This window comes from Fonsecaea nubica, assembly GCF_001646965.1.
Source record: "Fonsecaea nubica strain CBS 269.64 chromosome Unknown Scaff30, whole genome shotgun sequence".
Taxonomy (NCBI): Eukaryota; Fungi; Ascomycota; class Eurotiomycetes; order Chaetothyriales; family Herpotrichiellaceae; genus Fonsecaea; species Fonsecaea nubica.
In genome coordinates, this window is record NW_019173703.1 from 290,833 (window position 1) to 317,224 (window position 26,392).

The 26,392-nt window shown below is 52.6% G+C and overlaps 11 protein-coding genes across 11 annotated transcripts; 3 read left to right on the top strand and 8 right to left on the bottom strand.

The window, feature by feature from the left end:
* Positions 1-1,312: 1,312 nt before the first annotated feature.
* On the bottom strand, positions 1,313-3,334 carry AYO20_05324 (hypothetical protein; the record flags this gene model as incomplete). Its single annotated transcript, XM_022643618.1, has 1 exon — positions 1,313-3,334. The coding sequence occupies one exon, from the start codon at positions 3,332-3,334 to the stop codon at positions 1,313-1,315; it is 2,022 nt and encodes a 673-aa protein (XP_022500486.1).
* A 743-nt stretch (positions 3,335-4,077) lies between these two features.
* AYO20_05325 (hypothetical protein) lies at positions 4,078-7,032 on the top strand (the record flags this gene model as incomplete). Its single annotated transcript, XM_022643619.1, has 1 exon — positions 4,078-7,032. The coding sequence occupies one exon, from the start codon at positions 4,078-4,080 to the stop codon at positions 7,030-7,032; it is 2,955 nt and encodes a 984-aa protein (XP_022500487.1).
* Positions 7,033-8,653: 1,621 nt separating this feature from the next.
* On the bottom strand, positions 8,654-10,601 carry AYO20_05326 (hypothetical protein; the record flags this gene model as incomplete). The annotated part of the gene is made up of 2 exons (XM_022643620.1): positions 8,654-9,724; positions 9,771-10,601. 2 exons carry the CDS (start codon positions 10,599-10,601, stop codon positions 8,654-8,656), a joined length of 1,902 nt encoding a protein of 633 aa, XP_022500488.1.
* Positions 10,602-10,961: 360 nt separating this feature from the next.
* AYO20_05327 (hypothetical protein) lies at positions 10,962-12,613 on the top strand (the record flags this gene model as incomplete). Its single annotated transcript, XM_022643621.1, has 2 exons — positions 10,962-11,167; positions 11,224-12,613. The coding sequence occupies 2 exons, from the start codon at positions 10,962-10,964 to the stop codon at positions 12,611-12,613; spliced, it is 1,596 nt and encodes a 531-aa protein (XP_022500489.1).
* Positions 12,614-13,320: 707 nt separating this feature from the next.
* Positions 13,321-14,782, bottom strand: AYO20_05328 (hypothetical protein; the record flags this gene model as incomplete). Its single annotated transcript, XM_022643622.1, has 2 exons — positions 13,321-13,532; positions 14,548-14,782. The coding sequence occupies 2 exons, from the start codon at positions 14,780-14,782 to the stop codon at positions 13,321-13,323; spliced, it is 447 nt and encodes a 148-aa protein (XP_022500490.1).
* A 933-nt stretch (positions 14,783-15,715) lies between these two features.
* AYO20_05329 (hypothetical protein) lies at positions 15,716-16,042 on the bottom strand (the record flags this gene model as incomplete). The annotated part of the gene is made up of 1 exon (XM_022643623.1): positions 15,716-16,042. One exon carries the CDS (start codon positions 16,040-16,042, stop codon positions 15,716-15,718), a length of 327 nt encoding a protein of 108 aa, XP_022500491.1.
* Positions 16,043-16,660: 618 nt separating this feature from the next.
* AYO20_05330 (hypothetical protein) lies at positions 16,661-16,993 on the bottom strand (the record flags this gene model as incomplete). Its single annotated transcript, XM_022643624.1, has 1 exon — positions 16,661-16,993. The coding sequence occupies one exon, from the start codon at positions 16,991-16,993 to the stop codon at positions 16,661-16,663; it is 333 nt and encodes a 110-aa protein (XP_022500492.1).
* Positions 16,994-17,975: 982 nt separating this feature from the next.
* On the bottom strand, positions 17,976-18,668 carry AYO20_05331 (hypothetical protein; the record flags this gene model as incomplete). The annotated part of the gene is made up of 1 exon (XM_022643625.1): positions 17,976-18,668. The coding sequence occupies one exon, from the start codon at positions 18,666-18,668 to the stop codon at positions 17,976-17,978; it is 693 nt and encodes a 230-aa protein (XP_022500493.1).
* Positions 18,669-20,028: 1,360 nt separating this feature from the next.
* Positions 20,029-21,665, bottom strand: AYO20_05332 (hypothetical protein; the record flags this gene model as incomplete). The annotated part of the gene is made up of 4 exons (XM_022643626.1): positions 20,029-20,360; positions 20,414-20,625; positions 20,678-21,399; positions 21,462-21,665. The coding sequence occupies 4 exons, from the start codon at positions 21,663-21,665 to the stop codon at positions 20,029-20,031; spliced, it is 1,470 nt and encodes a 489-aa protein (XP_022500494.1).
* Positions 21,666-22,260: 595 nt separating this feature from the next.
* On the top strand, positions 22,261-24,312 carry AYO20_05333 (hypothetical protein; the record flags this gene model as incomplete). Its single annotated transcript, XM_022643627.1, has 1 exon — positions 22,261-24,312. The coding sequence occupies one exon, from the start codon at positions 22,261-22,263 to the stop codon at positions 24,310-24,312; it is 2,052 nt and encodes a 683-aa protein (XP_022500495.1).
* Positions 24,313-24,656: 344 nt separating this feature from the next.
* On the bottom strand, positions 24,657-25,598 carry AYO20_05334 (hypothetical protein; the record flags this gene model as incomplete). The annotated part of the gene is made up of 1 exon (XM_022643628.1): positions 24,657-25,598. The coding sequence occupies one exon, from the start codon at positions 25,596-25,598 to the stop codon at positions 24,657-24,659; it is 942 nt and encodes a 313-aa protein (XP_022500496.1).
* Between the last annotated feature and the right edge of the window lie 794 nt (positions 25,599-26,392).

A 26,392-nucleotide genomic window follows, 5' to 3' on the forward strand; every position in this document is an offset into this window, starting at 1 on the left:
CCAATTTTCCCAAACGTAGTCCAGTCATGATTGTTTTGACGGGGCAAAGGCAAACTTTCAAACTGCGCAAATTGCCAGCGAATCTGAGTCGAAACTGATTGGTAAAGGGGAAGAAGGGTGAGGCCGTCCCGGCAACCACGATTATTTCGATGATTGGAGGAAAAGGGGGTCGAGCGTCAGGCAGTTCTGGCTAGCTGGTCCGGCTGACCTGAGGTGGGAGACATGTTTGTGCGTGATTGGTATATGTGTACACAAGTACATTGAGTAGAGTGGCTCGTTTGCCTTTTCTTGTTTCTTCTCTTTTTTTGCCTCGCTTTTCGCTTGCTCAGGGCTCAGCCTCATCCACATAGGTACCGAGTCATCTCATACCTTGCCGCCACCTTGGTCATCAAGGACCAATACGTCTCGTGCGATTCGCGGACGATTGTCAAGTTATCATCAACGGACCAGACCACCAGCACACTATACATACATAGGGGGGTTAGTGACTCGGTCCATTTGTGAGGGGTTTCGATATGGACGCCCAACAATCCGGGTATGTTGGCCACACTCAGATCCCCAGATTCCTCATTGTCGAGTTCCACGCGCTTCTAACAAGTGTCACACACACGTACACTCGGGCAGGGATGAGAGTCCCAAGTTCCGCGTCGCCGACACTGGCGGTCGTCCGTACATCAAGCCCTACAGCTTGGTGAGTTGTCTCGGTCTCATGTACAAAGTCGACAGACAGACGGTCAGACAGGCGGCGAGGTAGTCAGCTTAGCCAAGATAGTCTGTCTCTGTCCTGTCCTGTCCCGTCATCCAGTTCTTCTCGAAAAGTTTCCAAATCTGATCGCTCCGCGGGGAGGGCAGGTGAAGAAGTACCGACCAGGCGACCAGGTCTATTTCACTGCGCCGGGCTCGAATCCCCGTGTCCGCCAGGGTCCGTACACCGTGCGCTCAGCGGCCGGGGAGGGCAAGTACATCCTCGTAGACGAGGGCGGGAAGGTGGTCAATGGCGGCCAGGCGGTCAGCGAGAAGGATCTGGAGGATGCTGCTGCTCCGACGTCTGGGTGAGAACAAAGGGAATATGGCGGGATGATTGTAATGAGGGCTGGAGGATAAGTGACGTGGTGGTCGGTGCTCAGTAACACCTCTACCTCTCACAAGAATTCAGGATGCAGTTTAACTACAGGGACAAGATTTCCAACTGCTGGCTCCATGAGATTTGAACCAAGTAACCAGAACGCGCGAGGATATTACTTGTTAGGACTAACAACATATCGATACGTTGCCGTTCCACCTCCAAGAGACCACAGGTGGACGGACCAGTCTACACCCCCCCGGACTCCTCATCTATAGTGGTGCGTATAACAAAGTTCAAGGCCTGCCAGTTCTCGGACAAAACCCCTGCTCTAGCTCCTCGCATGGGCGAAGTAAGCCTGAGAAGAAAGGTCGACATGGTGTCATGTTCTCCACGCAAGCCGGAACCAACGTCGTCGGCAGATTTCGGAAGCTGCTTCAAGGACAGCCGGTCGATCGAGGTTGCTTCACTTGTCACAAAGAATTTAAAAACATCTTCGCAGTATTTCTGCCCCTGGGCCACAATGTCGTCTGGCACTATCATGTCAATCGTCATGTCACGATTTTCGCTCCCTCCACAGACCACGATATAGTCCGTGCCGTCGTCTTGAATCATATTCACAATCTTCCAAGAAGGACGCAAATCGAGCAGATGGACGTATATTGAAGCTTTGCCAGTGTTTTGAACCTTGATTATCAACGTATCTTTATTTTTGACGTCGAGAACGCCGGAATTTACCGCACACTTTCCCTCTGGGCTTTGAAGTTGAATAGAGAACGATTCAGAGAATGGTGGCATTGGATGGCGGTTCTCGATTGCTTCAATTGATTTGTAAATCGCGACATGCTCGAGGATGCTGATGGCAACATCTATTGCGTCGTCTCTGCCGCAGGGCACAGTTGGAAGACACACCAGTGGCTGACTTGACTGATCTGTGACTTCGTACTCACGACGACTGTTCACGCGGATTTTGAATGCACAAGGCTGGCCACCCAGATCGTCTTCACAAAATCTGAGAAGCGTTCTGGGATTAGACCTTTGGTGCCATGTTTTGATATCGTCGCCCTCCAGGCTGAGTTGGATCGTAGTATTTTGAAGACGCAGCTGAGTGCGAGGCATGGCTACCCAGCCCGACTTGACCCTGCCCAGAGAAATGTCTGGGTTGGACGACACCAAGTCCGATGTGAGACCGCGGACGACACTCGCAGTGACCCGAATATGAGTGTCCGATCTGGGATCTGCATTGCGTGCTTCTGTCAATGGGCAAAGTGCAAACTCGTCACCATGTTGAACACCATGCGCATAGCCAGCGCGTAAGCACAGTTGGCTACCTTCCTGTGGGAAGAAAACAGTGCTGAAAGAATTGTCAGCGTTGACCAAGCGTTTTCCAAACCATGAGAGTGTCTCATTGCCGAAGCGTCTAGGGTTCTGGTGAGGTACTGAAGCATGAAATCTAGCACAGATGTGCTGATACAGAGCTTTAGTATCCATCTCATCACCCGACCTTCTCAACGCCTTTAGTGCCCGGAGTAAGAAATATGTGAGCGCGCCGTGGAACTTTCCATCATCGAATGCAAACTCTTCAGCAGTCTCATATGGTCCACAGGCACAGAGAGTGGCATAGCCTTCTGGATTGATCAACCACTGAGGGGCGATTCTGCCGTCACGAAGAGGCTCCTGGCCCCGGTGAGGAAGTGAGGAATAAGCAGCAGCGATGCTGTTGTCGTAGTCTATACTTCTCACCTTTGGTCTGCGTCTGGATCCGTCTCGGGTGACACCTCCAGAGAAACAACAGTCAAGAACTAAAATGACGACCAAGCTCTTGTCCACCATTGCTTTTAATAGCCTTGCTAACTCGCTTCCCGGAAGTTTCCTCATCCCGTGAGCTTCGTCATACAGCACCAACGCAAACTCCTCCGTGTCAAGATGTGGATCTTGGCTATTTGTTAGGGGAGTCCGACCTGTTGTACCATGACCCGAGTAATGAATGTATACTGTATCTCCGGCTCTTGCTTGCTCTTCTATGCTCCGTAGCTCGCGAGTGACATTTTCGTATGTGGGTAGTAGGGCAGGTTCTTCCGAAGGGACGTTAGCAGTAGAGTCGGAAGGTTGACTCGCCGTCAAGACTGTGGCATCAATGTGAGGCGCGCTCTCGTCCAGGAATGCCTTGACTGATGTGACATCGTGAACGCAGCCGTTCAAGGACTGGTTGTCGCGGTAGAAGTTGATTCCGATCAACACCGCCCACCCCTTAGGCTTAGTACCTGCCATTTGAGAGAAGTATACCGCTAACGAGGGAGTCTTTTGGCTGTGCGAACGGGTTCTGTCTGTGACTGTGGCACTGGGTATCCGAGTGAGGCTGGAATCCCCAACAGAGCTGAATTGATCACTTCAGCTGCTCTGCAGTTTGTCACAGCCTTGGCATGAAATTGACAATCCTAGCATCGTGGAGGTGATGAGGCACTTTCTGGAATTGAAGAATCACTCTTGTCTTGTCGTTCGAGGCCTTTCTGTCTCTGCTGGAGACAGCTCTTGGGCTGGTTGCCCCGTCTTCGCGGCGGCAGTATGCAGGTGCAATTGGGCCATCGACGCCTTGCTAACGACGAAGTCTGAAAGAGCAGGGAAACACATGCACACTTGCAGGTTCACTTCCGAGCAGAACTCCAATCGATCACTCCCCACGCCTACCTACGCCTATTATCGTCGACCCCATGATGCAGCCACGGGTTGCGGCTCAACGCCCGCGTGCGCAGGGAGCTTCCCCAATCCGTCCAGGTGCATGAAGCGGCTGAGAGGATGCCTGGCTCTAGTGGAGCCACGTCAGCTGCAGGCTGAAGTCGAATGTGATCGTGGTACCGAGTATACCATGCTATTTCATCGATGGCTTGTGATCAAATATCTCGATTCATAAATGACAATCATCGACCTGGGGTCTGTCCTGGGCGGACCTTGTTCACGAAATTCTGGCAGAGATTGCGCCATATGCCATACAGAGCCCATATTGGATTGAAATTATGGAACAAAGAGAGGAGGCCATCAGAACCCTAAACGAGAAAATTGAAGACATGCAAGAGATCGTCAACAATATTCCTGAGGGTAATCCGCTAAAGGCGAAGGCATTCAGTGGACTCGGGAGGCTATTCAAAGAGAAGTTCTACATAACTGACGATAAAAGTGACATTAACAATGCAATTACAAATGCACTGGAGGCCGTCACTGCGACTGAAGACAGGCACAATCGTCGGACGTTGCTAAATGATCTTGGGATTTATTACCGCGAGAAGTTTCTGCTCAGTGACGACTTGCCAGACATTGACAAAGCGGTCAACTATCTCAGGGAAGTCATTGACACCTACTCACGTGAGGATCTGATCCCAGCAAGAGTCTTTAACAGTCTCGGAACGGCTCTTGGAGATCGGTATCTGAAAGATGGGAAGGACGCAGATATCGATGAAGCGATAGAGCACATCAGAAACGCGATCAGCGCTACACCCGCCAATGACCCAGACAAGGCAAGACTCTGGAACGACTTGGCAAGTCTCCATGGAGATCGATTTTCGAAGAAAGGCGAGATGCCTGACCTTGATCAGGCTATTCAGAACGCCCACGAAGCGATTCAGTTGACTCCGGATGATCACCCAATGTATGCGACCCGTTCGAACAATCTTGCGACTCTACTGCGAGACCGAAATCAAATCGGTCCAACAGAGAGAGGTCTAGACGCAGCGGTAGGCTTCGCGCAACACGCGGTGACAGCCAATACCCACAACAAGTCGGAACGTGCAATATATTTGAGCAATCTAGCCGAGATACTGGGCGAGATATCTGTGAGAAGAGACTCTCAGGCAGCGGACTTTGACCCTGCTATTGAATACGCGCAAGAAGCTATAGATATGACGGAGAAGGACCACCCGGATAGACCCAGACGCTTGAGCAACCTTGGTGGGCTCCTCCGACAAAAGGCTCTTAAACTTCCACCTGAAGATGCGAAATCATGCCTCGAAAGGGCTATTGAGGTCACTTTCTGTGCAGTAAAAGCAACAAAGACTGATGATCAGGACTATGCTGCACGCGCGAACAATCTGGGCCTTCTTTTTGGTGATGCATACCGATGCAATGGCCGACCGGATGATCTGGACAAGGCGATTCAATATTCCAAAGAAGCCATCGACGGGACAGACGACGATAGTCCGGACCTTGCGACGTACTACAGTAATCTGGGAAGTTTGTTCCACGACAGATATGAGTTGCACGGCCAGGCACGGCAGGAAGACCTGCGGACTGCAATGTCGGCATATGAATCCTGCCTTGGGACGTCAAGCGGGTTTCCACTGACTCGCGTACTTGCGGGACAAACGGCTGTGTACCATCTGGCAGCGGAGAAGAATTGGATCAAAGCCGCTCAGCTGCTAGACCAGATTTTAGGTTTACTCCCTATGATCACGCAACCAACCAGTGCTCGGGACGATCTGCAACATACCCTTCGACAGCTCTTCGGACTCGCATCGGTGACGGGCTCTGTTTTCCTCAAGGCTGGAAGATCTCCAGCCAAAGCTTTACAGGCGCTCGAGCAGAGCCGAGGGATCATCTCGAGTCTGATGATGGACTTCAGAGCAGATTTATCATCTCTCGACGAAGAGCATGATGACAAGCGGTCTCGGTATGTCAAAATCAGACAGCAAATCACAACTGCGAATAGGTTTCGAGATTCCAGCTTTCTTGAAACATCACCGAGAGACTACATGACACACGATGAACATATCCGTCGGCTGTTCAAGGATCTGTCTGATATCCAAAACGAGATACGACAATGTCCCGGGTTTGAAAACTTCCTCCTACCTCCTTCGGAGAATGAGATCTCGGACTTGGCTGGAGACGGGCCGCTCGTTTCATTTAATGTTAGCGACTTCAGCAGCGAAGCGTTCTTAGTAACTACACAAGGCGTAAAGGTGGTAGAACTGCCTGACCTGAGGAAAGGAAATGCTCGGCGAGTCATTGACGCCTGCGCTTCAAGAGGGAACGTTGCACGACGGGATGGATTGCTTTCTATTGGGGGAAAAAAACAAGAACAGCCCCTCGTTTCAGATGCTCCAACCGAGTTGTCAACCCTGTGGAAAGTCGCGGTAAAGCCTGTCCTTTCCAAATTGGGGCTTTTGACGGCGGTGTCCACCGAAAAGCTGCCGCACATCTGGTGGGTTGGTGGTGGGATAATGGCACAAGCCCCTATTCACGCAGCTGGCTACCACTCCAAGGGATCAACGGAGAACACGCTGAGCCATGTCGTCTCCTCGTATGTCACGACTCTGAAAACACTCCAGCTCATCAGAAAAAGACCTCCAACATGGCGAGGGAAACTCAAGCCAAAAGTCCTTGTTGTTTCAATGCCAAACACACCAGACCATAACGTTACGCTCAACGTTGCAGATGAAGCGGAGGCGATTGGGAAGCATATTGGTTCGTGGGCGTGCACGAAAGTCTTGGAGCAGCCTACCAAGCAGGAAGTTCTCGACGAGTTCTCGACGTGCACAGTAGCACACTTTGCCTGTCACGGCATTGCAGACTCGGTTGAGCCTGCCAAAAGTGCTCTTCTTCTTGGTAGGGAGAAGCAGGAGCGCCTCGCCCTCGGGGATTTGGACACGGTCATCCATGACGGAGTGGAACTGGCGTATCTCTCGGCTTGTTCGACCGCGGAGCTGAAAGTGGAAGACCTGGTTGACGAGAGCATCCACTTGGCCAGTTCTTTCCAACTCAGCGGCTTCAGACACGTTATCGGGACGCTGTGGGGTGCAGACGACGCAGCCGCGGTCGCCATTGCAGGGAAGTTCTACGAAGAGTTGGTCAGGGAGATGGATTCGGAGGGATTCTCCGTGTCGCATGCGCTCCACCGTGCCGTGGCAGATTTTCGAGGTCGGCAAGAAAACTGCGCAGCGGCCTGGAAGTGGGCGCCGTTTATCCACATGGGATGTTAATCAAGGACACAAACAGTGCTGTTGTCCAGAGAAGCTCGGCGGATAGTATGTCGGTCTATGCGAGGTTAACAGGTACTCACCCTGTCAAGTTACTCAGCACGATGCAGCGCACGGTACCTTGTGGAAGGAAGGGAGGATGCTGGACGGACAGTCGAGAATGTATTGTAATCCCAGTGCAGCTTTGGTGCTTGCATGCAAGCCTCTCAAAGGAAGAAAACTTGGCACACTCTGACGGTGGGTAGACACCCTCCTGGACGTTGGGTAGTTACTCAATAGCGACAAAACGCCCACCAGATGAAATACCGCCAAATATTATATTATCGATCAGGATTAGGGAAGAAAGTCATCATGCATGCCAAAGGACAGAATCAACTTTTGAGGCATTAGTGAATCGCCGCTCCTCGTCGCTATCTCTCCTTCTCGTCAGACTGTGGTGCCACTTATCCTGAACATCGGCTCGCTAGATATCCTAGTACTAAGTTTACCGACTCGCCGAGTACAAGTACTCGGGTCACTCTACCACGTCACGTCTCCTCACCTAGCCCTTTCGGCCAATAGAAGTGGATCTAGTCCCCAGCAATGCAGTAGCTCCACTTAAATTCTGTGTAGTGGGAACTTACTTGTGAGTATAGGAGAAAAAAGCGGTCCAACCCCACTCTGGAGAGCCGACCCCAATTCTTATACTTTGTATTAAATGGACGAGAACGGCGCTAGGGCTAGTTGGCTTTTCAGAGTCCTTTTCTCATGACTGACTTTTGCTGGCTTTCTGCCTCCCTCGTTCTCATCGTTTCGCCCTTCGATCTTTCCGCTTGCATCCTCACGCTGTGGAGTGACTGCAGTCCTTGACTCTGCACAAGGCCCAGGCCCTGGATCCTTGTTGCCATCGTGAAAAAGGGCCTAGACATCTGCGAATGACGGTTCAGGTAATTTGCCCAAAGTCTGTTGAGAGGGACCGATATGGCATGGTTAAGATTCCAGATCCCAGAGACCGATCGACAAACTTCCTCGAATTTCCTTCACTGGTTCTTCGAGGGCTGTCACAACATGATGAGATAGATGGCCATCATCGTTGAAGGGATAGATCAATCTGGAAGATGATCGTCATATGTAGGTGGTGCGCTTCAAACTCTTCTGTGCTGCCCAATGGCTCGGAAAAGTTGAAGCCCATCAAAGTGGGCGAGCATACCGGCCGACATATTTTGTTTGAACCATGACGCACTGTCAGAGGAGGTCCGTTCATAGCATTCGGCGTCACTCCGCCGCTGCAGCGCCGTTTTGATCTCAAACAGTCCTGATGGCCACAAGTACCTGTGACTTCAGTGACATTGACCAGTCATGCGGATCGTTGTTGGGTTGATTCCACATAGCGAAGAATCTCTGCCACATCGGTTTGTAGAAGCACTTCGCAAATACGTATTCCTGACTCAAAGCTCACGTAAGTTCCTGCCCATGTATAACGCCCTCACGATCTCGGTTTCACCAATCGAGTATAAATGTTCAAGAATCTGCGATTTCGATAGGCCAGCGGCGTTGCAAATGCGTGTAGCATCGAGGAAGAAGCCAACTTTTCGAACAGCAACAGTGTTGCTGTTCAATGTCGCCAACATGAACAAACCCTGATCTACAGTGGACGGGTGCCTCCATCGAGGCATGTGAGTCTGTCGATCTTGGAGTCGCTCATTTCGTTGATTTCATTTTCAACTGACGTACCGATATTAGCCCACAACGACTCCCTAGGCATAACACATTCAGAACTCGGAGGTATTTGATCGAGACCAATTGGCTCAGCATCACTGCTGGACCGTCTACGTTTTGTAGACCTGGTGTCGTAGTTCTCTCGATGTTCGGTAGACTGATGACTACAGGCTGAAGAGGCTTCCGGCCGTTGTGCACCGCCTCCACTCCTCACTGATGCACTGGTATCGTGCCACAATGGTCCCTTGATGGTCGATGTTTCTTCCGGATTAATATCTTCCAATCCTCCACGAGACTGAAGGCGTGGGGTGACATTTCCAAGTTGCGGAGACATTTCGTCGAAAAGACCAATCTCTGAAGCTATTTCCAAGCATCTGGTCGCACACTGTCGCTCTTGAGGTTCCCATTTGACCATGTGGTCGCCAAGAAAGTCGATGAGAGGGTCCGAATCCCAGTCGTCTACATACATGATCAGAGTTGAGCACCAGGATTGGCCCCATAGTCGAAGGTCTCTTTCCTTTCCCTTAGCATTGTTGGGGGCCTTATGGAGGTCTGTTTTCTTTCCCACGGGATTTTCAGGACTTTCCGACAAAGGGAGGTTATAGCCGTATTGCACCGCGATCACAGCAAGAGACCAGATATCCACACGGTTAGTGTAGTGTCCGCCGAGAAAAATTTCCGGAGCCGCATACATTGGAGAACCACAGAAGGTTTTGAGGTCGAGTCTATTCTGAGCGAGTCCAAAGTCGGCCAATTTGACGTGGATTGGAGTTCTAGAGAACACTAGAATGTTCTCCGGCTTCAGGTCTCGATGTGTGATACTCTGGCCGTGCAGGCAGACGAGACCCTCCAAGCATTGCCTGAGGACGCTCACCGTGTCGGTGTCGCTCAACGGAGAACCTTTATGACCTGCTTCCAGATTTCCTAGTGGTAAGTATTCCATCACCAGGAGGGGCTCCGGGTTCGTCGCATAATCGATCAGTTGTACAATATGGTTCTGAAGAGGTCAGCAGCCACAGACAAGGGATAATGTCGTGCCATACATGGACGAGCTCTTTCATGATTTCAATCTCCTTCTCCCAACCTTTAGGGCGAAAAAATTCCTTCTTGGCATATTCAGCCCCGGTGCTGGCATTGACTACCCTCCACACGCGTCCGAAAGCACCAGTTCCCAGTATACTAAGTCGTAAATACAGTGGTCTTTTGTCAGACGGAAGGTCCTCACTCGCGGCTAATGAGGTTTCCGTACTGTGGAAGGCCAGATTGTTGAAAGCCACGAGGTGTTCTGGGGGGGCGTCCGCCGTGTATCTCGTCGCGTTCTCTTGATATTCCCTCACGTGTGTCTTGTAATGCCGGGGGAGATGGACGTCAAATTCGAGCCCACTCTTTTTCCTCATTTTAACAGTTACTGTATCGAAATCAGGGAAGATGATCCACTGGAAGTGTCGTCGTAGCTCGTGTTCTCCTTGACGGTCGTAGCTGACAATGAGGCCATTCGTCGAGATATCCTTGATCACCGGGCGTCGTTCGGCGTCAATCGTAATGCAGAAGTGTTGCCCACTGACTCTGTATTGCCCTCTTCTCGAGGTAAGCAGGACATCACAAAGCTCGGGGTCACTACCAAACGTGACCCGGCCCTTGACTTTGGTTTGCTGGTCAAAACTTAGACGGATCCGGTGGTGGTTCTCGAGCAGATCCACAGGAGCGCCCTCGTCTTCCGGTGCTTGAGGCGTTGTCTCACGGCTCGGACCGTCATCTAGGAGTGCGACGGGTCTCTCATATCGAGAACTGTTATGGGGCAGACGGAATGCATCAGCAGCGAGACCAAGTTCGTCTCTGGGAGTGAGGGTCAAGAAAGTATTTATGTCGTCCATGTCTCTTTTGAAAGAAGGCAGGACCGCGGGACCGCAAGCGGATAGAGAACTTTGTTCTCTGCGTTGTACAGCCCAGGCAGCATGCTCCCGTCATAACAACCAGGCTGGAGACGCCCGGGGACCAGATCAGCTCTAGTGCCCCACAACGGTGCCGCACTGGCGCCTGAGCTAATACTAGCATTTGTCCACAGGCCAAGTTGCCAAGCCACGTGCCAACCAGCACCTCGTATCCTGCCACGTCTGGTGACTGCCCCCCGTTAATACCGCCTAACAGTCGCGCTTTGGCCACCACGACAGCCTCACTTCTGCCATTACCCTTCGACCACCTACCGCCACCGATCATCTACAAATGCCCTGACCATGGAGCTTAACCTATTCGCTCATGAAGCTCTGCAGCTGACGGTAGAGGGTCTCGGTGATGCAATGTTTATCAACCTCAGAGACCCAGAGAATGAAAGTGCCGAACTTCTGGCACATTTGCAGTTGAGACCATTGATCCCTATCCCTAGATGTAGTGCGTTTTGTGCTGACTCGTTCTATGATTCAGAAAACTGTACCATCAACGCGTCGAGAGAGATCAGGCTCGGTCTTTAGACGGAGCTGAACCCTACTCCCGCTCCAGCTCGTTCTCTGCCACCCCCGTGATTGACGAAGAAGAAGACAGTCGGGAGTGCTGGCAACGCGAACAGGAGTCCTACAAAGAGCTGGTGGCAGATGGTGGTCGACCATCTCATCCACTTAGCTTTGGAATTGACGAACCGAAAGAACCGGGGGAGTACAAGGACATTATTTGGTTTTGGCGCTGTACTTGTGGGTATGCATGCGCATACACCGGCCAGCGAAACAGATGGAAACAGTTCCGACAGTTTCAAGATCAGATGCGGAGATTTTACGTGCCGCGAAACAGATTCGAAGAGTATAAAAACACCGTCCAAAAAAGTCAGGCAGAAATAGCACACCAATGGGACCTTCGAGTGCTTGAAGACCGACACCGACAAGACCGACTGGAGGACTGGAATGAATTCCGAGCCTTCTATTTCCGAAAGCTCAAGCAGGCCGAGAGGCGAATCGAGCCCGCAAAGCAGGAGCTGGCACTGGATGAGAAAGCGTGGGCAGATGGTCGAATACGATTCCACGATGCTATCGCCGATCGCGGCGTCGTATACGGCCGGCTGAATGATATTATCGCGTCGGAACACGAGATTGCGAAAGCGAAGTCGAGAATGGAATCAGCCGAGAAGGCATCGCAGGCAGCATTGAGCAGGTCAGACACGAGAGCGGTGGAGATGGCAGAACAGGAATTCTTCGCAGCCAAGACGAACTTGGAAGCAGTTTCTGGGTCTGACGAATTGAGGAGACTCCGTGATGGCTACGATCTCATAATACTCGAAGAAAAGGTGGTAATTGCGCGAGGTCACCTCAGGGGGTTTGAGCTGGATGTCAAAATGTGGACCACATATGTAAAGTGGATCGACGATCAATATCTAGCCATCGCTGCTGAATGCGGACATCCTGTCAGCAACGAGAACCCTTCGTTGCGCGAATCTTTGTGGAATGCCAGAGATGAGGAGACGCGAAACCTGCGTCCTCGACATCCTCGGGGCAGTCCTGCTCGATCAAAGTCTGTTCTCGGTCCGAATCACTCGTCCAGGATAACCAAATCCGACAAGACAAAGCCGAGTCGACGACACAATACACGGCCATCGTCTTCTAGCGTCCCAGAGCCGAGTATGATTCAGAGTGCCATCGGGGACGCGCAGCCACCGCGTCGAAGTACACGACTACAGACTCTCCACGCCAGAAAGGCCGCTCAAGTTCCCGAAAAGAGCATTCTTGGTCCTGTAAGTTCGTCCAGGGTGACTAAAGTCAAATTGGTACCAGATACAAAGAAACGGGATATCAGTTCAGGACAACGACCTAAACAACGTGAACAGCCAGCCACCAATAAGGCCCACACGAAACCCAAGTGCCTCGAGCAAAACAACAACGTCCGCAGATCCCGTCCGCGATGACAAAAAGAACAGCAAATATTCAGCAGCAATCTTGAGAGGGATTACAGGACAAGTTCCACCCAGGAATCTTTGGATAGCTTCTGGGTGGTCTTGCACGGCTGACGGTGTTTGCGGATATCTCATACCATACGTATTCCGCCCCTATGCCGTGTGGATGTTCTCTGCGTTCGGCCTACGTCGCTTTGCTCATTCTTTGTCCTTGGCTCCGTTGCTTCCTCGATGGAGCTGGCTTATCACGACACTGTGACACCCCAGTCTTGAGTTGATATGCCGGCAGCAGGCAGACAGCCAATTACCCGTCCCTCCAACCACCCGGTGCTTATCTGGGGCGGATCAGACCCAGTGAAGATGGATTGGGCACGTCCAGGTATTCTGTTGGCAGATTGCTCTTCTGTCAGTAACACTCCATGCTTGACATCAGAAAAGGAGGAAAGGAACGAGCGTAGTGTCCGGAGAATCAGTTTGAATTTACCACGCTTTGATGTGTTTGAACGGTAGCTTACGTGGCATCAGGAAAACTATGCAGGGACTTTTCACAAATCTGTGGTATGAAATGACTGGTTACGAAGGGGCATCAATCATTGGGGGGGTTGCCGTCCTCGAGATAATGTGGTGTGACTATCGCAACAGGCCGCCCAAGACCTTGGAACTTCACATTCAGTCACTTGTGGTCTGTGCGCAATGCACTCCAAAAGAAACCTCATCTGCTATGACTGGAGCTGGCTGGTTGGCTTGACCAGCGGGCTGCCAGGTGTCTCATTCTCGGGTTTCAATAGGATCACCGTGTTGCCGTCCGTAGCCGCTGGCTCTGAAGGGTGATGACTTCCCAAATCTTGAGGAGGTCCAGAGGACGAAGGAAATTGTAGATCCGATCTCTCAAAGATGTCGAAATGTAAATCAGATGGGATTGCGTCGATTGCTGAGTAAAGGCTTTAGAAGTGAATGGACATCTAGGTATCATAGGCACTTTTGGTAAACTTGTACGCCGTCCACTTCTCTTTCCCGTCCGACTCGGTAAAGTCAAAGGCGCGTATAAGATGGCGGTAGAACGTCGTGTTTATCCCCTCGATGATAGGATTGTGACCGTAAACCCTCGCCTTGTTTCTGTCCTGGAGTTTTCTGCAGGCATTCTCAAATACGTCGACGGAGGAGGAGGAGGAGGAGGAGGAGGAAGAGAAGATGGAATCCTTGGGGGGGTTGTTTTCGAGAGTGCGGATTTAGTTGCTGTTCTAGTTCTCGTTTGCGCTTTTGGAAGCGTCGATGGAAGAAGGGTTGGGAGACGGGTGCGCACGCTCCATTCGGTCAGTTTGTTGAAGTGAACTTTTGACCTTGTTGACGACTGTGAGAGAGCATGTCCTCAACGCACATGTCACTGCATCTGCGCTAGTGCTAGTGTGATACGTGGGCACGCCTTGAGCTTAATTCCAGCCAAGGGCGCTAGTGACGGGGACTATAAAAGCGGCAATTCCGCCCGGAGAACCGATAGTAAGAAGGATCTCGCTACTCGCTAGTTCTGATGCCATTACCGAGTACCTCGTACATATTGATCATGGCGTCTTGCATCAGCACCCAGCACCAGCACCAGCAAGCGACTGACATGGATTCATCTATCAGTAATATCGCCGCTTTGGACCCGCCGAGACCTGGGGATCTAATCCGGTCGAAGTACCTGAGGTATGTATACTGAGTACTTCAGATGCACACTCGACTGAGCTTCCCTTGTCCTACCTGTCCCTGATATCCCCGCTTACACCTCATATCCATCGCATCGATCATACCTTCATACCCTCATACCCTCATACCCTCATACCCTCATACCCTCATACCCTCATACCCTCATACCCTCATACCCTCATACCCTCATACCCTCATACCCTCATCCTCGGTATCATCGTTTTCAGTGTTCGTGATTCACACCCCATGATTCCTCGAACCCCAGTGCCTCGCGTCGCCGCTCGCGTAGGCAAAATCCCGCCCTGCCACGCGCGCACGCTCGCGGTCCTGGGCCGCCGCGTCGTTGGACCACGTCGGGTGCGCGACGTACGTGCCCGTGTCGGCGTTGAACATGGTCCGCGTCGGGAACGAGTATGTCGCGTTGGGGTGGTTCTTGAGCGGGCCGCCGAGGGTGGACCATTTGGGGAGGATGTCGGAGTTGGAATTGGAAGACATTGGGGTTTCTTGTCGTCCTGGGACTTGAGATCTCGCTGGTGTGGATGTTGATTGGTGGGGTGGATGGGTATGTAGAGGAGCTGTCTGTCCTGTGGAAAACTGTCGAGTGGTAGTCTTGTGGTGTCGGATCTCTTTCGTCTGCGTTTTCAACTCGATCGATGAGGTACCTAGGTAGACAAGACAAGAACGCTTCAAGAAAACGGACATATTTAAGAAGATCTCATCTCCTTATATCACCTTGAGTTCGTTTGCTTCTCGCATCGCATCTCGTTGACGAGCTTCATGATAGTTTCTTTATGGACCAGAACTGGTTGGCACACTGGCACCCTGCCTGGCACGGAGTCTGTCAACGATGGCGGAGCTGAGGAGTTGAATCGTCACGATAACAACACCCTATGCCGACTCTTGAGAATTCTTGCGCGTCGCGGGGGGGCGAGGGAGAGACTTTGTCCGCTGGTCACTGGTCACTGGTCACATCACTCGACTATAGGGGGGATTACAGGGTGATGATGTCTCCAAAGATGAAGAAACATTCGTCGAGGACAGTCATGACACTTTGGTCTGAGTGAATATGACGTTAGCAATATACATACACATTACCACAGCAAGCAAGTGATATCAGATGTAGAGCAAGGAGGGAGGAGAGGAGAGGAGAGATTCCTTGTTTCTTTACCTCCCACTCCCCTTCCTATCCTTGCACGCATGTATGCATGCATGCATAGATATCACCTGTCTGTCTGTTATATTGACAGCCTACAGCCCACAACAGAGTCCTCCAGTCCTATACCTCTCCCAAAAGCAAAGAAATGTATTCGAGACAGCACTCGCAAAGCATCCGAGATGCAACGCCATATCCACGATACCCGTAGCAAAAGCTAGACACACACTCGCCCGCCTGGCCCTTATCCCAGCCCCTACACCTATCCATGGCGCTTAGCCATGACGCTTCGAATCCCAATGTCTCCAGTCCGACCTTGTGTACGCCCAATCCCTGCCCTCTGAGCCGGCACCCTCCCGATCCCGCGCCGCGCGATCATTGTCCGCGCTCGCGACTTGCTTCTCCTCTCTGTGTCTCGCGTACCCGTCCGGGGGGATGGACACATTCTCGCGGTAGCGGTCGAGAAATGCGACTTCGCGAAACGACGAGTAGTCCGTGGAGCCTGACGAGGAGCCCGCGCCGATGGGGTAGAGGAAAGAGTATTTCTCCTGGGTGTTGGCGGTCGAGTGTTGGGTGTAGTCGTAGTCGTCTTCGGAAGACATGACGACTTTTGTCAGAAGTTGGGATTTTTGTGGAAGTGGTTGTGGTGTGTTGGACTGTGTTTGAGGGGGAGGCTCTTTGTGTGAAACGTTCGAGAACGAGGAAGAGAGACGGGTAGAGAGCGACGAGCAGAGAGGACGATGGAGAAAAGGGAGGGTGGGAGAGACTGTTTGCTCTGACATGGCATGTCACTGTGTCGTTTCTTGCGTTGTCGATTGAAAGATGGGATGTGCTCAGAAGTCATCGCCAGTGACCAGCAACTTGTACATCACTTCAGAGTGAGTCTCGATCCTGGGTGCGGCACCCATCAATATTACTCCTTTTTCGTCTGGTCCGGCTCATGCTCGTAGGGAGCCAGCTCCCTGAAGGGTCTCCAGATACTCCATGTCACTGGCGGAAGTGATGGCCAGCTGAAGGCCAGGAAGTCCAGACTGGCTGCGTATAACGACGTCCACGGGAGCTGTCTAAGAAGACCTCGACTCTTCTTACATCGAATTCGCAAACACATAGAGTTAATGAACATGACTGTGTGGCCGTGACTTCATCATGGACACAAAACTCGGACGACCTGTGGCGGACGACCAACAGTCACAGTGAGAGACTCTCTCCACAGTCGGCATTCACTCCTTCTCGTCCGCATCCTTGGAGTCGTCTTGCACGGCATACGCCCAGTCATAGCACCTGACACCCTGTCCCAGCCGCTCTCTTGCCGCCTGCTGATTAGCCGCACTAAAGGCCCTCTTGTCCGCCTGAAGGCGCTCGGCTTTCCTAGAGATTTCGACGCGTTTTTCCAGGAGCACGTCCCTTTCTTCCTGGCTGGACTCCTCCGAGGGGAAGTAATCCCGAAAGACAGTCTGGATGTTCTCGGTCTTGTACTGCTCGTAGTACGCGGTGACCACGACGGGTGGTTCTGATTTGGTGGTGTCCGCTGCCGCGCGACGGCCTTTGAGCATTGTGGGTAGGAAATCCATCTCTTCGAACCGAACCGAAACGCAGAGTGACTTTTGTGCGTCGAGGGAACTCTCTCAGCTCATCATAGACCTTGCAGATGTCGACAAGAAGTACAAAGGATAAAACCCTCGGGGTCGTGGCAAGACAAGACAAGGGAAAAAAAAGGTCGAGGTCAGCCGCTCTTGGCCCCCACGCGCCGCACGGGCACCGCAGCGGCACCGCAATAATCTGCCTGTGGCGAGCATCGATTACTATGTAGTATGTAAAGTCGTTGCCCCATTGCTTCGAGAGTGGTCGCAAGTCGCAAGCTGGGCGAACCGCCGCTTTTGACGGCTATAAGAAACCTCGTCTTCCATCCTCGTCTCTCTCCTCTGCCGCATCGAGCTCCCCTTTCTGCCTTCCCTCTAATTTAGTCTCGTTCATAGGCAATCCATTACACTTTTGGAGCTCTCTTCATCTTTCTGTGTCTTTGCCGTCACTGTCAGTTAGCCGCTAATTTATTGCTTCAGTGTCATATCTGTAGCGCCAAAAGCACCCGCCGAATATTTAGTTGGCTGTTTGTGCTTCTGTATCAATATCTGTGCTTTGAAAATCACACTACCCCAGTGAGTACTTATCGTGCCGCCATTACTACGGTGCAGCCTTGTATACCTTGACTGTGAATGTCCCCTTGCGCGCAACCACGAACTGTTCTTGCTGCCGACTGTGGTCCTCTACACTGTCGATAGCAAATATCAAGTGTCAATTGAGTAAATTGAGAGTCTCTGCCCTTGCACCCTACGTCCGACTAAGCGGGCTCTTCATAGACGATAGAATACCCGAAATCCTGCCTGTCTTGCCGCCTCCTGACTTGCCATCGCAGTGAGTCCGCAACTCCGATATCGCTGTGGCAGGTGTAAAACCAGGCAATTGGGCCAACGCAAGTCTATTGCGACGTGGTATCCTCGCTAGACCAGCCCACTCCTCCACAATCTTTATGCGGAATTATGGCGAATATTGAGCAGTCAACATTTCATACCATGGTAGTAGCACTAGAAGTGCAGCCGCCAACAATAATCTCGACGAAGGACTTGACTTCTTCATGTCCATTCCCCGATCTGCTCCAGTCGCTGTCTCGCCACTCCGAGCTCCATTCCAGCGCTCTTGAAGGGTAGCAGTTGATAATAAAACGAGAGTCGTGCAGAGCGCTAGCACAACAACAGAGTCAAAGATTGAACCTCCATTTTGGATCCGCGCCCTCGCTGCCATACGTCCCATCCTCTCAAGGAGCCAGATCTGGACCCCCTGCCAGAAGACAGCTATCTTCAAAAGTGCCCCCGAAGACGTCTTTACGCGTGAGCGACGATGGTCTCCTTGTTTGAACGCCGAGTCTTGCTCTAACGACAATTGCTCATCAACACTGGGCAGCCCACTGTTAAACTTCTCGTCTGAATCCCTAGTTTGATCGACGCTTGAATCGGCTTTCGAACAACCTTTGGGCTTTCCAAGTTCGGTGTGACTCTCGCTGTGAGTCGCAATATCGGGTTTTTCGGTTCTACCGGAGGAAATCCCGGTAGCAGCATCGTCCGATGCCATTCCTGCCACATGGCAAAGGACGCACGCTATGACGATCATGCCCGGATAGTACCATATTAACCACAGGACGAAGCTGAGCGAGTCAAAGGGCAGTTCGGCCATTGAATTCACTGGTGAGCTCATCACAATGGAGGAACAAGTAATGAGCAGCCAGTTTTTGGATGGTGAGATGTATTTCTATTGAAAACGGTTGATAATCTCCGCTCACAGTTCGAGAGACATCAACTAGATTACGTGAGGTCGTGTTACGAACTCATCTTGAGCGACGCGGATTTGGCGCAGTTTAGGGCAGGTCCCAACGAGGAATCAATAAAGGCATGGCACGTGACATGATCTATGGATCTGGTGTCACTGTTTGCCTCCTTGGCACATTTACGTAAGGCAGCCCATAAAGTCTGACGGTGCCTGTTCCTGTCTACTGTATACAAGCCTACAGTCCTAGCAGCACGCATCAATACCTCTGCGGTCTGGACTCACCCCCCCTGTATCAAGTCGCAGCAGGTCGTCACAAAGTTTCTCGCTTTCGCCACGCGCCGGTGCCGCCCGGCACCCGCGTTAATCCTTCATTTAACGCCGACCTCTGTTCCCCTTAGCACAAAATCATCTCTTCTTACCACCCCCGGGGCCATGGCGGCCGAAACATGGTTGACCTCGCCACAGGGCAATCCTCAGATCAGCCGTGTAGCTTCTCGCTAACACTAGTCTAACACAGTGCCCTATTGTAGCGCCCGCACGCCGCAGTAGAATTTGCTTGGCCGCTCCAATCCGTCGTCTTCGAGTGAGGTTAACCCTGTAGAATGAGGTTGGAGCCAGTTCGATTTGTAGAGCCGGGGCAGTGCAGTCGAAGGCATTCATCATTTCCGAAGAGTTGGAAGGATCCCATCCTGGATTCTGAAGGGTGGCTGTTACTAGTCCCCAGTAATGGCTGTATGGTTGCGTGGCGCGTGGGAAGGAGGCAAGAGGGTCGATCTGGGAGGAGGACGAAGGAAGAAAGTATTCAAAAGCGGCGGCACCGACCGCCAAATTCGGCGAGGATTTTCTCTGTAACCTGCCAGCTGCCTGCCTGCGCTGAGATGTAATTATCGTCGATTAGTATTCAACATTTGGTCAGCATCCCACCGCTGCAGAGGGTCCAGAGGGCAAGGTCACGGATTAGAAGATTAGACGCTGAGTCATGGCCCGTCAGGTCAGAATCGGTGTGTGAGGACAAATGCGTTGTGGTTGGGGCGGCAATTTAATACATAGGAGGCATCGTGGACATCAAGACGGTGGTGACCGACGAGGAAAGCGCCAAAATTGACCCCCTGAGGACGAGGATATGCATAACCTAAGAACATTGGAGTCGCTTCCATCCACTGAGAAACAGCCCTTGGTCCAGCTCTTCCCGTCGCAACCCGTCGCAAAGTGGCATAATAGGCCACCTTGATGTTGTCCCCCCCTCAGATACAGTCTCGTCAATTTCTCAGAGAATATACGTGAATTCAAGGCTCTGATCGCCTTCTTTGCCGTTGGTGGTGGCTCCTTCGGCAATTATCTTTGCCTTCCTGGCATTTCTCCTCTTCAACAGCAACCAGCACGATGCATAGAGAAATCCGGCCACAATCGTGAGACCGGCCGAAATGGCGTTACCTGGGACATATCGTGGACCTTGTGGACTAGGATATAGTTGTCCAGAAACGAGGTTGGATACGTTAGCCAAGCTATAGGCAAAGGGCTGGCCGATTGCGCGCTTCGTGTCGGGTGCGAGATTCGTGGTGATCCACGTTACCGCCAAAGTAGAAATGGGATACAGCCCTGGGTGAAGGTCAGTCCGAAGTACCTCTCAGGAAAGGCCGGCTGTGACTCACCTATGACGAGGACAAACATGCCGGCATACCCAACATTGGGGTTCTTCGACCCCACGCACATCAGATAGCCAACGGCGACAGGGACACAACATCCAACAATGAAGAATCCTCGCTTCCGGAGCTTGTCCGAGTAGTAGACCTGGATGCACAGGGAGATGGCACCGATAACATAGACTGGGATGGTCATGTAGTTGACCTTGAGGGAGGCAAAGCTGTAAATATGTCAGCAGAAGAATATTGGACCACCCCGGCACTAGAACTCACCCGAGACCGTCGATGATGGTGGGTAGAAAGACCCCGAATCCGTTGATAGCGACGGATGAGGTGAAGAAAGCAATACCAAGGAGCCAGACAAATGGATCAGTCAGGGCGATTTTGATCCACTTTCGCTCCATCTTTTCTTCTCCTCGGATCAGGTAGTCTCGTTCCTTCTTGAGCCTCATCGTCTCCTTCTCCTCTGCGGTAAGAAACCATGCTTTCTCGACTTCGCCTGGCAGGAAGAACAAGCCAATGCCACAGATGACCACGGTGATGCCAAACTCGATTATGAAGAGCCATCTCCACGCGGCAAGACCATGCCGAGATCCCATCGTCTGAACGGCGTATGCGAAGAGACCACCAAACGCTCCAGAAATACACTGGGCAAGGTTGGTGGTCATAATCCGCTTCCCGGCCAGCTCTCGCGGATAGATAGTCGAGAACAGAAAGGCAAAGGCTTGAGCGAGGCCAGCTTCGGCAGCGTTCAGCAACATGCGACAGGCTATGGTCTGACCGTACGTTTGAACAAACGCAGTCCCAAGGGTACAGATACTCCAGAGGACAAACGCAGTCCCGATGGCCTTTTTGGCACCCCATCGTCGGGTGGCCAGGACCCAAGGGACCTCAAAAACAACAGTACAGACACTGGACAGGGTCTGGATGTTACCGAACTGGCCGCCTTTCAGTCCGACATCTTGGTCAAACCCAAAGACGCGAGCATTTCCAAGCTGGACCGAGCAAGAGTTAGCAAGATACTACACGACCAAGGCACAAGGCAACAGTGGCTCACATTGTTACGGTCAAGAGTGGACATGACCAGATAGATGACCGAGATTGGTACGACATAAATGTCGAATTTCCGGCGCACAGCTGCTTCCTTTGCGGGATCAATGTATATGGCGGTGGTGGTGCCAACTGCGTGATCTTCGGTGATGCTGGTGGCATCGTAGACTGTATCCTTGGCCATCTTTTCATTCTCCTTGACCATGTCCATGTTGGGGACAGATTCAAGCCAAGACTTGTATGAGAATATGAACCTGTTGTTGAGATGGGAGGAGGTGTTGAAGGAGACTGAACGGCCACCCCATTCCGAGTCGAGTTGCGATGTTATATACACCATCGCCCGCCATGAGGCCTCAATAAAGCCATCTCGTTGCACATATCTTTCGAATGCCCTTGTTCAATGCCATAGATGATAATCGCTTGTCAATTGTTGAATGTCATTGACGGCACCGAATCAGCGTCCCGCCCCTGTTATCAGACTCGCCCGTGTCGGGATTTGCCGACGCACATTTCATTCCATCCCATCAACTCATCCATCCTTCATCAGAACAATCATCCCTATCGTCTCTCTCCTGCAAGTCGCTATCCCGATACACAATGTCTCCCGATCAAAAGAGAATCAGAGGCGGAGTGAATGCATGCCAGAGGTAAGAGGAACAAGATGGTCAAAGATTGGATGGTGAATCTTATCAATGCGCAGGTGTCGTCGGAGAAAACAAAAGGTATCAACACAACAACATGGCGATACGGCGCTTTGAGCCGCTGATGACACGTCGAGTCTGCCAGTGCGATCAGAAATATCCGCAATGTTCCAGCTGCGAAAAAGCCAACGTCCCGTGCCTCACGTATCATGCCGGGAAACAGGCGGATGTCAGTATCTCTCCTCCCCTCGAAGCCCCGAGTATCTGGCCTGCTCTGCTGATAGCTCCAAGATTCCTCGTGACTACATCTCCAGCCTGGAAGAGCAGATAGCCACCCTTACACAGGAAGTCCAGCTTCTGCGGGAACGCACACGGGATCCTCCAGCAGCGGACGGAGAGGTGGCAATCACAACAACGACGCCTCGTTCCACGGCCTCAACCCACGAGATAGGCATCCTTCCGACAGCGAGCCAGCCCGCCTCTGATGAAGCCTCGCCTCTTTTCCAGGATTTGGTGACAAAAGTCAAAAGGGTGGTGGTTGAACCTTTCCAGCAACCGCGGTTTCTGGGTCAGAGTAGCGGCATCTCGTTTGCCAAAATGGTTCTGGCAGCCATTCATGTCGAGAACCTGTCGTCGCCGCTTGTCCCAGAGAAGCAGCCATTTCATGACTTCTCGCTGTTGGAGTCCCCCCCAGCCAAAGCGTCGCTGCCGCCTCGCCATGTCGCAGATCATCTGGTCGATGTTTACTTCCAGTACCGGACACCTCACTTGCCAATCCTGGCTCGCTCGCAGGTAAGCAACGCCATCGATAGCGCATATCGTTCTAGCGGGACAGGCTCAGTCTCAGTGGATGTTCCGGAGAGGGACATGTTCATCGCGTACATGGTCTTCGCCATTGCCCTTGTCGACGTCCCGCACACGTCAGGGGGTCGACCAAGCCAAAGTGACGGGTGTTTCCGGTCAGCACTCACCTGGGTCGAAAAGATCCTCACATACTCCAAGAGCGACATTGAAACCCTCCGAACGGTGCTCCTGCTGGCACAGTTTGTCGCACTGTCTCCGTCCCGAGGAAGCCTTTGGCATCTCACAGGCTTCGCGCTGCGTCTGTGTATCGACGTGGGCCTCCACTGGGAGACCGAGTTACAGTGTCTCAACATGGGGGCGGAGGTGTTGAACGACCGCAGACGCCTCTGGCACTCGACATATCATTTCGACCGGCTTCTGTGCATCACGCTCGGCCGCCCGTTTGGCATTCTCGACGAAAGCACCCGTGTCCAGCTTCCGAATCCCTGGACCGGGTACGGCCGTCAAGGCCTGGGAGAGCAACGAGATGACGAATTCGACATCCACACCCATCGGGCGCACAACCATCTATTCACCCTCGCGAGACTCGAGTCGGAAATCAGACATGTCCAGCACAGCCAAGTGTGGACGCTGAGACCGGCATACCCGCGACCGAACTGGACGTCCTGGCTGCAAGACATTCTTCCGCGGTTGCAAGAGTGGAACACGACCATTCCGGACCCCGGCAAAGCGCATCCGTCCTCCATCTTCGCCTCCCAGGCCTACTGGGACGTGACGTACAACAACGCGATCCTGCTGCTCTACCGCCCACAGGCGGGGAGCGTGTACTACCGATCGGCAGAAGAGGTGGTCACGTCGTTCGACGCGTCCTGCAAGGTCATCGCGGGCCTGAAAGTCCTGCAGCGCGAGGGCCGGGTCGAGATGCTGTGGAAGTCGGTGCACCACCTGTTCATGGCCGGGCTGGGCGTCGTCTACGGCCTGTGGCACTCCAAGGAGATCCGGGAGCGGAACCCCGTGTCCAGGAGCATCGCGACCCTCCAATCCTGCGCCTCCACCCTGGCCGCCATGTCCGAGACGTTCCCGGGCGCCGCGGGCTGTCGGGACGCGTTCGACGCGCTGTCATCAACCACGATCGACTGGCTCGTCACCAGGGACATTGAGGAGGTGCACCAGAACCGCGTCGACTTTGAGAACCACGTCCGCGCCTTGACCAGGCAGTTGCAGCTTTCACTCCATCGCGCCCACTCCCGTCCCGGCGAAAGCGACAGCGACGGCGTGGGCACAGGCCATCTTCGTGCCATCGCCGCCGTCGACGAGGATGACGACACGAGCAATACCTTTGACGACCTCGGCGAATTGCTCAGTACGGCGGCCCAGTGGCCCGACCTGGGCGAGTTCAGCTTTATCAGCTAGCTAGCTAGCTAGCCTAGCCTAGCTAACTAGAGAGCTGTAACCGGGTATGAGCAGGGTCACACATTAGGTGTAAACAGTGAAGGTAAACAGCTCAGTGGAGAAGGTAGAGAATGCATAAAGAACCGGGGTAAAAAGATTCAATCCAAGGAGTCCGGATCAGGACAGATGGAATTATCCTCTGGCTCGAATGTGAGGCTGATAAAAGATACATATAAAACTGATGGAATTGAGCGTTCCATAAGAGTATATACCACTTCTACCGATCGCTAGATTAGCCTGGCTGTATGACCCTCTATAAGAAGAGATTTTTCAACCGAGCAGGCTATATATCGGTGATTTCACGACTAACTGACTAACGAGCTGAGCTGCGCTGTGCCTGCAGCTTGCGCTTCCCTCGAAGGCCCGTCGTCCACGATGGAATCGTAGTCCAAGGGTTTCTGGACGAAGCGCGCGTCGACTAGACCTTGCTGCCACCGATCAAACGACCCGAGCGGGATGGTGGTGGTGGTCCACATGCCGGATCGACGGAAGGAATTGACCACCTCGACAGCAACGTCGATGGGAGCCTTGGGGAAGAGGTCGGCGAGTTCGTCGCGGAAGAGGTTGGCGTCGCGCTGCAGCACCCACTCAATGCCCTTGTTCAGCCCGAGGCAGAATCTCCTCTGCATGTCCCGCAGCCGCGGCGTCACGGTCGCGGTTTCGCGGTAGTAGACACTCCAGGGGACTTCGCCCTGGGTGACCATTTCCATGGCGACCGAGACGTTGGGGTTCTGCGCCGCCATCGTCCTCGCGGAGAGGTTGTCGGTGACGAAGAAGTCGCCCATGCCCCCTTGGAACAGGTTTCCGAGCATGACGCCGTCCAGGTCTTGGATGAAGTCCACTGTTGCCGGGTCGACCCCGTTCTCACGCAGCAGCATCTTGAAGAACAGGCCGACGCTGGCGCCGCCGATGGATTTCATCAGGACCGTCTTCCCGACCACGTCAGCCAGGTCGAACTTTGTGCCACAACTCGTGCGTCTGAGTAACGCCAGAGGGCAGCGGTTCGCGATCTGAGCGAACACGGTGTAATCTTGTACCCGGCCACGGTACATGGACGGGACCCAGATTCCACCAAGCGCCATATCAGCGGAGCCGTCGGCGAGCGCGTCGAGAACACCATCCCATGGGGTGGGGATTGTGGTAGTGACATCAAGGCCTTGCTCGATAAAGAATCCATGCCGGTCGGCAATGTATTGAGGGAGGTAGTTGATGTTGTAGCCTGTAGCGGTGAGGCGGAATGGCTCCATGGTTTTGTTACCAACGCTGTTTCTCCCACGAGGTTATGCTGGACCTGAATGTATTTGATGTGGTTTTCAATCTGCGTAGTCAATCCAATTTTAGTACTCGGGCTCGAGCTAGGTTTAGAGGCGGAGGGGAATCGTCTATTCCAGTGTCTCCAGCCACCGTCCAAATAAATACTCTTCCACCAGCGTGGACCCAAGCAGCAGTTGTCAGTGAACAAGCTTCACGGCAAAAGCAGACGAAAAACTATTTGACTCCGATATTCAACTTACTGTATACCTGTTTGTAGGTATCTTTGAGAATATCAGATCGGAAAATCCCGACTCCTTGCAGCGTGAGATAGTCAATCAGTCGAGATCGGCATATCCCAATTCAGCACAGCCATAGATTTCGGAGGGCGCTTGGTTTGTTGGATTGGCGCAGGACAGGCTGTGGACCAACGATGAAGGGTTTGTAGTATCATTCAAGCCATCGAAGTGTGCAAAGGGAAGGGTTCCAGCATTCCAAGCTCAGCCAGACTCGGTCTGTAGTCGGATGGAACCTCAAGAGTTTGACCACGGTACCTTGTAAGCTGCTCCATATACCACCTGACATTGGCCGTTGAAATGTCGGCGAGTATTCAATGCGAGGTGGCTACCATGTCGAGGCTCAAAAAGGGCAATGCCCTGCAGGATCAACGAGACATCAAGTCTTCGAGGGTGGTGTATCTCCATGGGTACAAGAACAAGGCTGATTGTACCGAGTACGTGCCCAATAGAAACTGATCCATTAGCAAATGCTAAAGCAGCCCCAGTGGCGC